General features: G+C 44.1%; 1 protein-coding gene across 1 annotated transcript in view; it reads left to right on the top strand.

Moving 5' to 3' along the window:
* The window catches only part of Plxnc1 (plexin C1), a 149,946-nt gene that overhangs the window by 43,451 nt on the left and 89,231 nt on the right, over positions 1-17,264 (top strand). The window contains 1 exon segment of the mRNA XM_036169690.1: positions 16,673-16,787. Within this exon segment, the coding sequence (XP_036025583.1) occupies positions 16,673-16,787 (115 nt within the window).

Raw genomic sequence — 17,264 nt, 5'->3', positions numbered from 1 at the left:
CATGCTATAGGTGAAACTCAGGGCTATTTCAGATGTCCCTCCTTGAGTACCTACTCTCCTCAGGTCAGACAGCAGATGTTTAAGACACCAAGATCAGTTAGTTATATACTCAAAGCCTCTGCTCACGTTTCCTGATGTTCCATTGCTAAAAGCAAGCTCCACAGCCAAGCCCAACATCAGTAGGGTAGGGAAATATACTATCTTATTCTGTCTCGTCTGGTATGTTAGAAAATGGCATGGCAAAGGGAGGGCATGGGGACTTGGGAACGTGAATCTAAGCTCTCGAGTAGTAAAGGAGATGAATGAAATAGAGAGTGAGATGGATGGGCATAGAAGTCTTACAGGATTTCATGGAGACACATAAAGAGCATCTAACTTAAATGTAAAAGTTTGGGGGAAGCTTCATGAGGAAGGGATAACTCAGCCAAACTTGAAGCATAGGCGCATATCAGCAGGGGAGATTGGCTAAGGGCGCAGGCTGGTAAAGTATACAGTGAGTTCCTGGCCTGGAGGTGAGTGTGGATGAGTCCTGACATAGCAGGGGATTGATTGGTGGGTGATGAGGAGACATGGTCAACGGGGCAGATGAAGAAAGGTCTCATAAGTTGTGTTAAAGAACTTGGATTTTGGTTAAAGGATCTTGAGGGGTCACTGCCCAGCTTACATTGGAGAATGAGCAGCTGACTGCAATTTGGAGCAAGATGGAGACATTGCAGGTGATTGTGAAAACCAGGGCTGGGTTAGTGTGATTGTGGGAAGAAGTGGGTAAGGGTCAGAGTTTGAGAGCTATTTGGAATCAAGCACTGATGAGACCTGGTGATTAATTGAATTCCCCCTCGAGCAGGGCAAACTAAAAATAGGGCCATAAAATGAAAAATAAAAGATCAAGGTGGCCACCATTTTTCTGGAAGATGTATTCTTTCTCCCTTGACCCAACACCTCACAAAGCAAAGGACTGATGCCCAAACAAGCTAGATTCTTCCTGTGGCCCAGGTACTGGGTAGGTACAAGATTGGAGGCCAATGAAAGAAGCCAGGTCAGATGGGGAAGAACCTCTGGGCGATGCCCAAGGGGATGAGTTCTAACTCTTTTACCAGCAATACGGTAAAAGAGGTTGCAGGGGAGGTAAACTGAGGTTGCAGGGGAGGTAAATTGAGGTTGCAGGGGAGTGCATGTAGACATCTGGTTTGGGGGACCAGACATAGGTGCCCGTTACTGACAGGATATGGGGGGTCCTGCTTGAAGTAAGCAGTATTGACTTCCATACTAGGACACAACAGAGGAGAAATAAATAAAGCCCCTAAAGCTGATTTGCATGAAATGGGATCTGGGCTCCTGTGCGGATAACCTGCATGTTTATTCGCTATGTCAAAGCAGGGTGATGGGAGTACCCATCTTGGGGGCTGCTGAGAGGGTTCATGCAGGTACTTTCCATGAAAATGAAGGCAGATCTGGCTCCTGGGGAAGTGCTGGGGTAGTGTGAGCTATATGGGGAAGTCAAGGAGAGGCCGGGATTGCCCTCAGCTGTAGAGGGAAGGAAGTCTGAAATTGGGCCTGAAAGCATGGATAGATTTTTCACCAAGGGCAGATGGGGTAGGAGGCATTTCATGCCAAAAAAGCAGCTCAGCCTGAGATCTGTTTAGGGAGTGGCAGGTTGGATTTTGTCTCTAGGACACTGGCTAGGAAGGAAGGAAGGAAGGAAGGATTGGAAGGATTGGAAGGGATAAGAGTGTTGGGTGGGATCAGAAAGTGAAGACTCTGAGTTTAGATTTAATTAGTATGTGCTGAGAGCTCATTAAAGGGGACTGTGTCTTTAAAAGATTTATGTCTTGCAAAGATTATCATGTTGGCAGTGTAGAAGGTGAATTACATCAAGTCAGGCATCAGCTGGACCTCCCTCCCCCTCCCTCCTCGTGTATTTTATGAGGTGAGTTTACCTTGTGTCTCTTCCTGGGTCATCTGCTTGGTGGCTGTCTCTTGGGCCCAGTCACACCGTGGGGCCTGGTCTGGGTCCTCCTCAGAAAACGGGCCATGCAGGAACAGTCTTTCATGGCAATTCCTTAGTGCTCCCCATGCACAGGATAGAGACAGAGCCCCCAACGTGCTAATTACAGGGTATCTGGGTGCCCCCTTGATTATTTGTACAAATTTAACCTCCCCCTGTATTCTGCTGCCTGTTTTTCCCCCACCATGACAGCTGGAAGACCTTCAGGCAACCCCTAGTCGCTGTTTTGAAATCTTCAGGCACTGTTGGGCTGTACTGCATGTGGGACTCTGAAATGGATCATTTCTCAGCTCAGTCTAACAGCAAGCCCCTCAGGGTCTAGCTTGTGTCTGGCCACTGAAGGCCTGGCAGAAGGGACCTAGACACAGGAGAGAAATGAAGGTTTGTAAAGAGCGGACTGAGAGCAATTCCTAGTGCCTCCCTTGTTCTCCTGTCTCGAGGCCTCTCCTCTGCCTAAGAGGCACTTCTTCATGAACGCTCGGCCAATTGTTAGCCCTATGGGAACCCTGACCATCAGGGTACCATTGTTCCAAAACTTGACAGTCCATGGTGTACAGTACATGTAGCCATGTTCTTCTGAAGCCACAATGGATGAGCTCCATTGTAGCATCCTGCTTGCTAACTCCAGAGTGAGCTGGCTCAGAGAGCCTGCCTTGAACACAGACCTCCAGGAGACTCCCCCCTGTGCCCACTTGTCCTTCTTGGCACCCTAAGGAGTCAGGGATCAGTTCTATTACTTTATAGAGGAGAAGATAGGCAGGGATTGTCTTCGATCTCCAACTACTGATGTAAGGAGTACTTGGTGGCTTCAAGAGCCCGAGATGTTTACACTGTGGCTCTGGAAGTGAGGACTCTGAAACGGGGTTTCCCTGGATTGTAATATGGATAGACCTTCTCCTTGAGGTTGTAGAAACACCCATGTCCTTCCCTTTCCCATGCTTCTTAAGGCAGCTCACAATCCTTGTCAGCCTTTCCTCCTTCAAAGCCAACAGTGCATCATCTCCAGACTCCGCTGGTCCTGAATGCCTATCTCTGATCCTTGGGCTAACATCGGGCCACAGAGATAACTGCAAAGCCACCCTACCTTAAGATCCCTAACTAGTCCACATTTGCAAAGTGTTTGCCATGATAGTGACGTAGGCATGGGCCCTGTGGATTATGATGTAGACTTCTTTAGAGGCCATTCTTCACCAGCCTTGGATTATACAAATCTGGGTTTATCTCCAACTCCCAAGCCATTCCATTGTCTACCATTGTAGGAAAGAGGAGAAAGAAGGACGTGGTGCCCCTCCAAGAGGGCCAAGCTGGAACACATACTCACGTGGACATTTCATAATAACCTGTGGACTGAGAAAGGGAACAGAACTCAGGGTCCTCTCCAGTTGCAGAAACTATTCTGCACATTCATCAAGAGATATTGAAAACCTACTAAGCATCAGATATTCTCATCACTCCTCCCAGTAAGGTGCACAGATTTTTCACTTTCATGCAAGTCCTCTGAGTAAGGGATTTTAGCTACCATAACCAAAGTCACCACAAATTTGGCGGCTTAAAACAGCACAAATGTACCTATTGTACTTCCAGAGGACAAAAGTCCGAAACCAAGGTGTCAGTAGGGCTAGGCTCTAGTACAAGATCTGTCCTTGTGTGTCCCAGCTTCTGATGGCTCCTGGTGCTCCTTGGCTCATGGTAGACTAGCTGTCTCAGTCTCAACTCTTACACACACGTATACGTCCAAATCTCCCTCTCCTTTCTCCTAGCAAGATGCCAGCCAGTGCAAACCCTACACCGAGTATAATCTCATCTCAAGCTCCTGAACTGACTACCCCTTCAGAGATTATTTCCAAGGAGGATGGTATGCTGAGGTGATGGGTGGGCGTGTCATTGGGGAGGAGACGGCGGTCTCAACATCAGCAAGGAAATAACATAGGAGAAAGTGAGCAAGATTAAATCAGATTGAGGAAGAGGTCAAGGTTAGCAGTTTTCAACTGGGTCCTAGAAGGCCTTTCTGGGATGGAAGAGGACGTTCAGCTTTCCATGTCTCTATAGTATTTAGCAGAATGGCCAGGAAGACACCTGGAGACAGAAGATCATTAAACATCTCCCTTCCTTCTGTCTTCCTTTGCAGTTGAAGATGTGTCCTTGTGCAAATCCCAGGCTGGAAGCCTGTGCAGTCACACCTCTCTATGGGCCAGTGCCACTGTAATGACAGTGATAATGATAATAATGGGACTTGGGGGTAGCCCCTCCTCCTTCTGTGAGGACCCCATTGTGCCGACTAATTGTAGAGAAGCAAGTAGGACAAGTGTCTGCGGGGTGGAAGCAGTGGGGGACAGAGAGGAATATGCCGTTCTGGCCGTGGGGCATTCCTGAATGACCCTGGCACAGTCTGAACCTGTGCATCTGGGTTATCACGAATGCTGGGGAAGGGCTCAGGAGACCTTCCCATACTAGAATGGTGTCTGGGGCCATGCTGAGTCCCCTGGGTTCTTTATCCCTTTTGCTAGCTGCTGGAAGGGCTGTGGGCTAAGCCTACTTACTACAGAAGCAGAAGGCAAAGGGGCATTAAGTGTTGAGAGTCACGGCTCCACTATTGGCCTTGTAGATGGGTGGCCGTGGTTATGCTCACATTGCCCAGAAGCCTGCTTGGTTTGTTTAGTGGAAGTGGGCAACTGAGGACCTCAGGCCTCAGCATCCCGACTCCAGTATTTATCCTCACCATCTCTTTAAGTGATGCTCTGACTTCCAACAAACCCCATTAAGAGCACCCCTTCTAGCAAATGCATGTTTTAATGGAATGCAGGTTTGTTTGTTTTTTTTTAATGACCTTTTCTGAGGCAGCGTGTACTTTCATAAGCATGTATTGATTGGCTTTGAAAAATTTCTCAAATGCTTTCACTTGTCTCTGTGACCTCATGTTTGTCCTGTTCCTAGCAACTCCTCCACGTCTAAACACTTGTGTTCAGCTCTGCATCCCAAGACCTGCCTGCCAGTCTTAAGTTCTTGCTCTTGTGCCTCCTTGTAATGATAGGCTATTTTCAGTCTGCTATTTGGAGTGTGCACTGTTTCTGATAGGGGAGATGGGAATCGATATGACCCTCAAGAGGAAGGGATGTAGTATTGTTGCTACCTAGTCAGTGCTGGGTAAATGTGCCCCAAAAGCCTAAAAAGTGCCCCCAGTGACACAGGGGATGTATAAGATAGAGGTATAACCCAGACCTTCCTGAGCCAAGAGGCATCATTTTCTCACTTTTATTTCCACACTCCCTAGTTTTTCTAAACTCCTTCTGAACATTCTTCTGTACAAGGTCTGTACTGGAAATTAAAAGGGAAAACTTTTAGTATACCCATGGCTCGCTGAAGACCCACATGGAGTGAAGGCCACAAATCCCTTTTGTGTGAGTGTTTCAGCCTGCAAATGTGTTTTATGTGTGCTAAACAGCTCCAAGTTCCAGGACAAAGACTGATTTTCCACTGTGCCAGTTAACAGGCCAACCTAATGAACAAAAAAATCAATGAAACAACTTAGGCTGGTATCATAGAGACACGGGCAAGAATTTAGTCCCTTTAAATTTTAATTCTTACTCCAACTTAGCTAACCTTTGTTGAGCACTAGCAATGGGCCAGATCCTTGACTAGATTCTGGGGAAAACAAAGATGAACGAGGCTGTGCCCCAGAGAAGCAAAAAAATTAGTGTGGGAAGTAGATAGTCAACAAATACTCTTAATAGCTGCTGTTCAAGACACAAGGAGACACCCAAAACACTTTCCTCCTAGGATATGGAAGAGCTGTAAGAGTCTCCTAAGAAGCCTGGTGTTACACTTGCCTTTGTATGGGGGAAAGCACACTGGATACTGAAATAGTATAGAGAAGCTATGCAAATGGACATCTGGTCAACCTTATTACTCAGATTCCTATCTAGTCACTAGCATTTTGCATTTGTTCAGCTAATTGAGGCACAAAGTTTTCTGACTCTTCCATGTGAATTATTGCTGTCTTTGTCACTGTTCTATTTCTGTAAAGGGACACCATGGCCAAGGAAACTCTTTTTTAAAAAAAAGCACTTAATTGGGGGCTTACAGTTTTAGAGGGCTAGTTCATAATCATTATGGCAGGAAGCAGAGAGGCATGGTGCTGGAGCAGTAGCTGAGAACTTCACATTCTGATCCACAGGCAGCAGCCAGAAACAGACAGAGATTGGACTTAGTGTGTGCTTTTGAAACCTTTGAAGCCAACCCCCAATGACACACCTTTTCCGACAAGGTCACAACACCACCTAAGACTTCCCAAATAGTTCTACTAACAAACATTTAAATATATGAGTTGATAGGAGCCATTCTCATTCAAACCAACACAATTCCCAGTCAAAACAGTTGGGCATTGCTTCCTTCTGTGTGTAACTGGAATTTCTAGTCACTCAAGATACCACTCAGTAAGAGTTCAGATTGGGTGCGTCATTCATCCTTGTCTTGGCAAATTACAAAGCACAATGGAATATTGGAGACTCTCAGAGACTTATAGCAGGAGACTTGTTTAATTTTATGTAACATATTCCCCCAAATTCTTGGCCTAAACACTAACATCTCACTTTGAAAATTCACTATAACCTGTATTTTCCTATATGTACATGCCCTGAGAAAACCAACATAGTATCTTTTTGGTACTTATGATGTCCCCACTGTGGAAGACTATAAAAATAGTAAACAATTGATATAGTAGAAAGAGTGTAGATGCTGTTGCTAGACATCATGCTAAACTAGCCTTCCTGTATCTCAGTTTCCTTGTGTTTTACATGGAGGTGGTAACAATGATGCCTGCTTCATGAAGGTTAATGAGTTTTTTCCCACTGGTCTTAGAAGTAGTTCATGATCTATAGCAGTAGGAAGACTCTGTAGTTTGAATGTGCTTCCCCCCACTCCACCCCCACAAAAGCCTGTGTTGGAAACAATCCCTGGCACAACAGTGTTGGGAGGTGGGACCTCACGGGAGATATTTAGTTCATGAGAGCTCTACACTCATGACTGGGCTCATGTACAAAAGAGGTTCTGGCTGCAATTGTGGGTCCTTACTATTTTGTGCACATATACCTTCTCTTGCATTTTGCTGCCTTCTGCCATAGGATGATGTAGCAAGACGGCTCTTGTGGACACAAGCCATTGACCTTGGATTGACTAGCCTTTGGAGCTATAAAAAATATTTCCCACTGATGACATTCTGTCCCAGGAGCACAAAATGGTCTAAGGAGAAGACTCCTTAGTTAGCTAGTGTGTTAGCTGTTGTGAGTGTCAACACAGAATAGTAGATGAGAGCATGGTCTTGTAATGCCATCCTGCTTAATCCAGTATCTCAGTTTCTCCATATACTAACTGTGCTTTAGGAAAGTAATGGAGAGTCTTGTAAAGCCTCACTACCCCTAGTCTGGTAATCAGGGACAATCACGATAGCTACTTTGTAGGATTTTTTTTTTTTTTGTGTGTGTGTGTGTGTGTGTGTGTGTGTGTGAAGAATAAATGAATGAAATCATGTGAAAGACATTGCCTGGCATGCTAGATATTTTTGCCTTTAAAAAAATATACCAGATTCCCATGTTATTAGTATAGTTTTCTCTTGTAGACTGACTTTCAGATCCAGTGATGAAGATCCAATTTTTCAGCTTTCTTAGCAAGTTATTTTGGTCTTGTATTTTGGCATTCCCCCTTCCTGACTCTAGGAGCCTTTAATTCAGAGTTTAGTTTGTCACAGTGACTTCCTAGTCTCTTTCATTTAACCGAGTCTGACTCCTTCTTATGAACTGGCAGCTGTAATGAATGTCACCCGACTCTGGAGACCACCTGGTCCCTCTGTTGTGCTCCCTACCCTCCTAAAGATGTAGACCTCTGTTGCAAATCACTTAGCAAGGGACCTTGGGATGCTCTTGGAGAAAAAGCATCCCCCCTTGAAGATGCAGTTGCCTATGTGAGAGGAGAGAATAAGCTGGATCGTTGGCTTGTTAAAAGGTTCCTGATATTTTATCAGTATAGGATCTTTGGCACAGGTCACACTCACCCCACATTCAAGCCAATTACCTGATATTTAGTTATCAGATTCCTTTGGGGACTGTCTGCTCTTGGTGAACAATTAGATTAGAGGATGCTGATGAAATTCTAGTGGCAGGAAGTAGGAGTTATATTTCTGAGCTCAGAGTTTCTATTTCAAGGTTGAGTAAGTGGTAAATTTTTACTGAGAGATTGTAGCCTAATAGAATCAGATGCTCAAGGTTTGCCCCCTCCCCCATCCCAGCCCAGTATATGGGCACTTCACCTACCTGGAAACTTCAGGTTTCAGGTTTTCAGAAGTGGGTCTTCCTGTCCATTGTGTTTGGCATGAAAACAATTAATAATTTAAACCGTGCCCATTTTAAAATATAGAAATGCTATACAAATACAATACAATAATAATAAATTTAAAAGTCAATCCAGTTGGGCACCATTCCCAGACTACCAACTGAGCAGAAACACAAATAAGTAAAGGAGAAGAAAAACTGCTGTATAATTCAAATGGCTGCAGCCTCCCTGTTCTCTGCTATTCTTTTATTACAGATATATAATATCAAGGCTACATTATGGGTAAATAGGTTTTGTGGCCTAACCTGGAAACCTAATCACTGCTTATAATATTATTTCTATGGAGGAAATATATTATATATTATAAACAGATGATTTGCAAGCTCTTTTTGGAGCACAATAGGTGTTTAAGGCTAAGTCCACCAGGGACTTTAACCGTTAGCAGAACTGGATGCCCTGGTGCTAAAAATCCAAGGCCTCTTAAATCCCCCAGTAAAGTATTTCTCTCCCAAAACCTCATTCTGCTTTTCATCCTGAAGACTGCCTCCCCCTCTGTGTTCTCTGGTACCTGGGCCCCACTTCCCTGTCTTGCCCTCAGCCGAGCCACACTTTCTAAGTTCTGCTGAGCCCCCAGGAAACTCGAAGGTCCTCGGAGAGGCCTTACCCTGTGCACTTTTAGAAAATGGTGGCCAAAATCCTAGGAAGCCATGCAAGTAGGAGACCAAGTGTGCAGTTCTAAGCTCAGACTCCTGCCACTTGGCAGCCTTGCGACAATGAGTGACCCTGCGTGCCTATGAACCTACTTTGTCCCTGTAGAACCATGGTTCTCAACCTGTGGGTTGCGACCCCTTTGGAGGTCAAATGACCCTTTCACAGGGGTCACCTAAGACCATCGGAAAACACAGATGTTTACCTTATGATTCGTTAACAGTAGCAAAATTACAGTTATGAAGTAGCAATGCAAATAATTTTATGGTTGGGAGTCACCACCACACAAGGAACTGTATTAAAGGGCTGCAGCCTTCAGAAGGTTGAGAACCACTGGCATAGAAGGAGGTGTGTGAGAACTAACTGTAAACCTAGAACAGTGCCCAGCACAAGTACTGTTGCCTCCATGCTTGGGTGGGATAGTTTTTCAGGGATTTTTTATTTTTTTTTAATATTTTGAGACAGGGTTTCTCTGTAGCTTTGGAGCCTGTCTTGGACTAGCTCTGTAAACCAGGCTGACCTCGAACTCACAGAGATCTGCCTGCCTCTGCCTCCTGAGTGCTGGGATCAATGGTGTGCACCACCACCACCCAGCCAGGGATCTTATAGACTACACAAATTTCTATTAGCTTAGGAAGCAAACTCACTATATCAGAGTGCTTTCTGCATTTCAAACAAGCTTAGTGGAAGTGTCTGGAAGCCCCCTGTTTGCCTCTTAGGGGCTGTGTAGATTTGGAACATGTTTTCTGGGTTACAGATGGGGGAGGTGGTCCGTTTTCTTATATATTCAAGTGGTGGTATTAACATCTATTATTATTTTGAACAAATTGAGCTCTATGACACATTTATAGTAAACTGAGAACAGGTTTCTTAAATAGTTGCATGCACTAATTATCACCACAGAGTTTTTCACCTAAGGAAAGCTTTTTTTAAAAAAAAAAAAAAATTAAATTAACTTCCTTTTCTTCAGGAAATCCTTTCTTCTCATTTGGACAGCCTTTTCTAATTTTCAAATAGTTTTGTATCTACTTATTGACTTTATCATGTAGACATGAGATCTAATTAGGAATAGGAACAAAATAAAGTAAAACTGTTTTAGCCAGGGTTTTCTATAGGAAAAAAGCATATGTGTGTGTGTGTGTGTGTGTGTGTGTGTGTGTGTGTGTGTGTGTGTGTGTGTGTGTGTGTGTGTGTGTGTGTGTGTGTGTATAATATGTATAAAATATGTATGTACACACACATAGATATGTATGTATATGCATATTAAATCAGTTTCACTGAAACAGTAAGAACTGCTGTCTCCCATCTGAGAACCTGGTAGTTGCTTGGTAGTTGCTTGGTCCTTGTGGCTGGGTGTCTCAGTTGCTAGAGTAATCCCACAATGGCCTTCTCACAGTGGGGAGGCTGAGAACCCAGTAGTTAGCTAGTCTACAAGGCTAGGTACCTCAGCAGTCTCTGTCTGGTGCCAAAAACTTGGAAGGTTCGTAGAGAGCTGCTAGTCCCCAGTCAACGACAGCAGCCTGGAAATGCTGGTTCTGATGTCAAGGAAGGAATCACTCACTGCCAGCGGCAGCAGCTGGTGAATTAAGAAGAGGCAAGAGGGAAGGCCAAGAGAGTACTGCTACCAGGAGATGCCGCCCACATTTGGGGTGGACCTTCCCCGATCAATCAAGGCAATCAGGACAAGTCCGCTGGTGAGGCTGTTTGCTCAGATGACACTATTTTGTGACAAGTTGCCACTAAAGCCGACCATCACAGATAGTGATTGAGATCTTACGGCTTTCAGACTGATCCTATGGTGGTTTAAACATGTCCTCTGCAAAGTGTGTGTGTTGTAAACGGAGTTGGGAGGTGGGGCCTTGTTGTGGGTGGGGCCTGTTGTGGGTGGGGCCTGTTGGGGTGGGGCTTGAAGGGAGGTATTTATGTCATGAAGGCGCTGTAGTCAGGCTGTAGTCAGGAATAGATTAATCCAATTATGAACAGGCATGAGGCTGTGAGTTCTGTCTCTTGCTCTTGCCTTTTTCTTACCACCATAGGGCAATACATCAAAAACATCTTTGCCATATCTGGACTCTTCAACTTTAGACTTCTAGAACTATAAGAAAAAAAATAATTTGTTCTTCACAAATTACTCAGTCTGCACTATCCTGTTCTAAGTAGACAGAATGGACTTAGACCCATAATTGGTCCTGAGAAGCAGGGCTGATGATATAATCAATACCTGACCGTGTGGGACTGGCTGGGAACTAACAACTCCTGGATAGAATCTGGAAGAATCTGGGGCAGCAGCCTTGGAGAGGCCTCAATGCAGGGTGAAGGGTAATTCCTTTTTAAAAGAATATTCATTTTTATTTTAAGATTATGTTAGAGCCTACATGTCTGTGCATGTATCTGCATTGTGGGCATGTCTGGTGCCCACAGAGGCCAAAAGAAGGAGCTGGATGCCCAGAAATTGGAATTATGGGCAGATGGGAACTCCTCAATGTGGGTGCTTGAACTGAACCCAGGTCCTCTGCAGGACCAGCAACTGTGTTTCCTTGATCAGCCATTTCTCCAGCTCAGTAAGGATGATTCTGATGAGATTGTAAAGATCAGCAGTGTGGAGAAGGCCCAGGACTTCTTAGAGATTACATCCAAGGTCATGATCAAAATATTTGTAGAAATATGGATGGCGAAGGCCTTCTGACGAGGTCTCAGGTGGGAGTGAGGAACAAGGACTTTGAAATGGGAATAGAGGCTGTCCATGTCTGTTTCTTTTCTGCTGTTGTGCTAAAACACATGACCAAAAGCAACTGGAGACACAAAGAATTTATTTTAGCTTATGGTTCCAGGGTGAGAGAGTCCATCATGGTTGGGAAGCATGACATGGTGGCAGGTGCGAGAAGCTGGCTGATCACATTTTGTCGGCACACAGGAAGGCAGGCATGAACAAGAAGGGGGCTAGGCTATAGACCCTCACATCATTCCCCTCATGATAAACTTCCTCCGGCAAGGCTCTTCCTCCAAACTGGGGACCATGTGTTCAGACACATGAGTCTGGGGCGGGGGGGGACACCACACTGTCCTTGTTAAACAGCTGCAAAGAGGTTGGTGGAACTGTGCCCGTGTCCTGGGACTTTGTGGAAGACGGAGCTAAGGTCTCTGGTGGAAGAATTTCTAAGCTAAATATTGAAGGAGATGTGGGATTACTTTTTATTGCATGTAGTAAAGGTGTGAAAGAATAAAAATAGTTTAAATATAGAGTTTGTCATTAAACAGGAAGGAGGAGAAAGTTTTGGGAAATTCTCAGCTGGCCAGATAAAGAACAAAAGAGGCATTTTTAGAAGATGAAATTAGGGATGTGACCAAGGATTATTTATTAGAAATTACCATAGATGAAAGGCAGCCAGGTTCCAGTTATCAAGATAGCAGGTGAATGACCTCAGAGACATTTCTTCAAAGTAGGTTGGATTCTTCAGGACGAAGCTTCCAGAGAAGTGCACTAAGGTCCCCAGCACTCATTTGCAGAGCAACTTTGGGATTCTGCTCCTTGTATTCTGGTACAGTGAGCCTTGGCCATCCCAGCTGTGGCTCAGGTGGGCCTAGATACAGCGTGGACTGGCATTCTGGAGGGAAGATACATGTCCCTAGACCCATCATAGCATCTACTTGGTACTAGTTTTATAGCTATGCAGAGTTCATGAGCTAGGAGGCTATGATGGCCCCCATCTTAATATCATAGGCAGCCTAGGAGCTTGTGCAGAAACTTACAGGGACAAGGACAGAGTGCCTAGAGAGTCTCTACTACAGCAGTGCCTAGAAAGTCAAGGCATGGGAATAGAGCAGTTTCTGAGACCTCAGAATTATACCACTGCTAACTAAACCTCTTCAGCTACAGGTGTAAGACCTCCACTTACGAGAGCTGCTAGGTGGACTAAACCAATCCTAACCTTCGAGGCAGAGCAGCCTAAGAGCTTGGAGACCCTGTGCCAGGATGTGGGACATGTACTGAAAGAGTATTCTGGAGTGTGAAGATTTAACACTCTCTATGTTGTTGCGTTGTAGACTTACATGGAACCAGTTACGTGTTTTTCTTTGTGCTTAATTCTTCTTCTGGAATGGGAATGTCTGCCTATCTGTCACATCATTGTATTTTGAATTCACACATCATATTTAACATCTCACAGCTGAAGAGGAATTTGTCTCATGATGTATGTATCATACCTAGGGTATTGCTTTAAGTGAGAGTCTAGATTTTTGAGTTGGTATTGGACCAGTTAAGTCTTGGGAGTCTATATGACAGAATGAATGTATTTTTCATGTGAAGTTTTAGGGACAGATGTGGCATGCTATGGCTTGAGTGTGTTCTCCTCAAAAGCATGCTGGAAACTTATACCCTGGTGGAGCAGTGTTGAGGGGTGAGGTTGGAGATCAGTGGGAAGCAGTTAGGGCTAAAGGGCTCCACACTCAGACACTTACAGCCACTCTGAAAGGAAAGGCTGGAGACGGTGTCTCTTCTTACAGTCTCTTACTCTTCTGCCTTCTTCCATGGGATGACACAGCCAGAAGCACCTTGCCACAGTCAAGATTCCCAGTCTCGGCTATCCCAAGCTTCTTAAGAAATAAATCTCTCTTCTTTATAAGTATACAGGTCTGGGCATTCTGTGAAAGTCGACTAAGGCAGATCCTCAGAAGAGGGGTAGCATATGTAAGCATAAGCAAAGAGGATATACACACCCTGCCGTTTTCTCCAGGACACACTCCTGCTGAGGCAGTTCCAGTTTTCCTCCTATCCATGGCCTGGCAAAATGGAAGTGGAGCCAATTAAAAGATCTAGGGATGTAGCTAGTAGACTGCTTGCTTGTAATTCTAGCGCTTGGGAGATGGAGGAAGGAAGATCCGACATTTGGGGTCATCTTTGGCCTCCTACATTGTGATTTTGAGGCCACTCTGATCTCCATGAAACCCTGTGGGAGAGGGAGGAGAGTCTGCCCATCAAGAGGAGTGAAAGTCACTAGGAATTGAATCTCATCCTATGTCATGGCTGACAATGGTATTGTCATGTCGGTCAGGCAATGGCTTGAGGATTTCTTCATTTGGCCCGGCCATTTCCTTGATTGATCCATAAGAATAAGACTAATTTTCAAAATGAATCGTCTCAAAGCCCCTGGTTTTATTTGCTAAAATGTGGGAGCTCTAAGCTCTGCTCTCCCTCCTTGAGAAATGTGAATGTGTGGGTAATGTGCTGTCGGGAAGATTTTTACAATCTGCAATATTTGAGAAGTAATAAGAGACTGTTATTGGTTGGCCATCTGGTTATATATTCTTGGTGTTGTGGTTTACTTTTTATTTTTTCATTTTATTTTTTTTTTAACCAGTGCAGGGCAAGGAATGGGGGTTAAAAAAATTTCAGAGATGGCTTTCTTGCATAAACAAAGAATTTATGTTTAGATGCACAACATGGCTAGGTTTTGTTTCTTGAGGAATAGAAAATGAACAGCCCATTTCATATATATATATATAGTCTCATTTTCTTTTTCAAAAAATAAACTAACCTTAACTCCTAAGTTGATCTCCGGCTCCAAACTTTTGGTTTATGTGAAAAATAGTGTCTTTGCCAGAAAGAGGAATTGAACATAAATTATAGCTCCAGAAAGAAAAATCACCTGTAGAAGAGACCTATAGAGATTTCATATTTCATCCATCCATTCAAAAATATTTATCGAAACCCTAGCATTTGCATCTCACGCTGGCAGACGCCGAGGGATTTGCTAAAGAAACATCAAGACACTCGCCTATCCTTCGAGGGGCTTAGTGCTTTTTTGGGGAGAAACGGCATGGGCATATGAAACAGTTAAGTTGTAAATCCAAGGCAGCATATGATTAAATACCAAAATGTGTGGTTCCGACAAGAAATGCTGTAGTTCAGAGAAGGAGTGATAACTCCGCAGCATGGCTGGGTTTTTTTTCTGCCTACAAATTGGCAAATTGTAGCACTATTTGTATGAAATATTTTACACTTGTTTTTTTGGCAGCCTTAGGCCTTGACTTCCAGGCAGCATTAAGAGCCTGCAAAAATATTTGTACTCCAGTGTCTGTAGAATCGGCTTAATTTCTCTCCCCCTCCTTTCATCTAGGCGGAGGAAGTGCCCGGATACAAAGCAGAGGGCCCAGAAGAGGCAGGGGGTTTTTTGACAGTCATCTTCTTTTTCAGATATAAATAAGGAACCAGCCTCGTCATTCTCTGTGCTCAGAGCCGCAGTGCTGGCAAACTCCTGACATTGAGAGGTTTAATGTGAACTTAACGTCCGTGACGGACGAGTGAGCCACCATGGGTCAGGTAGATTTACGGCCTTGGAGAATCGCTTCTGAAAACCCCTTTGGTTATGAAGTTGGAGGACTGATACAGATATAGGGGGAGTCAGGCTCCTAGGGAGCCCAGTTTCTTGGTGGGTAGCAAGAGTTGTTGGGGCTGGTGGTTAGTGAAACTCACCAACTTCCTATTCTATGTGTCATATTCAAATGAGCGCAGAATCACAGAGAAGCCGCGAGGCCTGAATTGTTAAGAATCAAAAAGGGACAGAAGAGGAAGGAGAAATAACGTCTTTTGAAGTCAGATGTATTGTTTGGGTCCATTCATAACGGCACTGCTCCCCTGTTCCGAGTGATTACAGTCGCCACTTAGATGTGTGGGGATCCTGTGAATCATGGGTTTTTAGTGTTCTTTTTAAAACTCAAGGGTGTGCGATCACCCTCACCTTCATTCTAGTCTCTGCCTAACAGGGGTGTGGTATATCAAGCTACTACTCCATGTTACTCATGCAAAGTGTGCATGGGGCGGAGCATTTGAAGGTAATGTGGGTCTTGGTGTTCATTCTCGTTGGCCCATCTGGTAAGTTGATGGGACCTCGCGTGACCAACACATCAAGGAAGCCAGTGCTCACAGTTTGAGAGCATCTGTTTATCAGAGTACATGGCCCTGGCCACAACCTAAGATTTATTTGGGGCATCCTCTGAGCTGGCTGACCTGGGAAAGTGGCCTTGCAAAATGTTTTACTCGTATCTTTTGATATAATTTGGTATCTGTCTAAATAAATGTTCTGAAGCAGATGGTTAAGGAATGTCTTATTATATTCTTGGGCAGACTCTGCCCTTGAAATATTTTCATTTAATCATCATGTTGCAAAGCACAAAACAGTAGCTTTATTATTTTTTTTTAACACAAAATGAATCACTCCCTAGGTTGGTATTCTGGCAATGCATTGCAAACCTAAAATGTATACAAAATATAAACCTTTTCTGGACTGTTCTTAGGAGGAATTTCCCCACAGGAACTCTTTGATTTTGAATCCATGAGAAGATTCGATTTGGACGGCTGTATTTGGTGATGTCATCTTGAGAGATAGCTCGGGAGTCTAAGTTCAACATATTGTCAACATTTGTCCTCTGCTCCTGGACCTGATGAAATACAGACGCACACATCTCTGCTATTTCTTCATTGCTTATCCTGATTTTAATATCATATTCCTATTCTCATCCAAAATCAACAGCCCAAACTGTTTTGTGCTGAAGCTGATTGTAGGAAAGTTGTGATTAATGTGTATGTGGATGGCTGCCAATTTATCAACTGGTGATTTCTGTTTTGTTGATTTTTAGGTGCACTTTTCGGGGAGATTGCACACATGCAGGGAGCATTGAAAACTGGCTGGATATTTCATCTGGACCTAAAAAATGCCCTAAGATTCAGATAATCCGAAACCTCAGAGAGCGGGTAAGAGGAAATGTTTTTATTTCTTTTTATGATATTGTCTTCATATTGGCACAGCTTCCTTATGGGTATAAGGAAAATCTTTTAACAATGAAATAGGTTTAGTGGCAGGAGTCCATTCATTCTGTTGGTGAATGGTGAGGGCCTACCAGGCGCCATCCATCTGCAAGGTGCTGAGGATATAGTAATAACCTGGTCAAGGCACAGACCGCCCTCATGGAGTTTGTCATCTTGCTAGGTAAAGGTGACCTTCAGTAGTTGAAATCAAAGAAAAGGCGCATTTTTTTTTTTTTTTTTTTATTTTTTGGATGTAGTGGAAATATACCTTGATTTTGAAAATAGAGACAAATAAGTTCAGACTTGTGTTTAAGCAGGTCCCTGCAATGTGGCTCACTGTGGGGTTGTGTTTTGATCAACCGGTCTGTGCACCGCTTTGTTCAATCCTTGAACACCTGTTTGCACACGTGGATTGAAACAGTA

The sequence above is a fragment of the Onychomys torridus genome, chromosome 20, assembly GCF_903995425.1.
Source record: "Onychomys torridus chromosome 20, mOncTor1.1, whole genome shotgun sequence".
In the NCBI taxonomy this organism is placed as follows: domain Eukaryota; kingdom Metazoa; phylum Chordata; class Mammalia; order Rodentia; family Cricetidae; genus Onychomys; species Onychomys torridus.
Note: the sequence above shows the minus strand (reverse complement) of the source record. Positions and strands in the feature narration are given on the sequence as shown.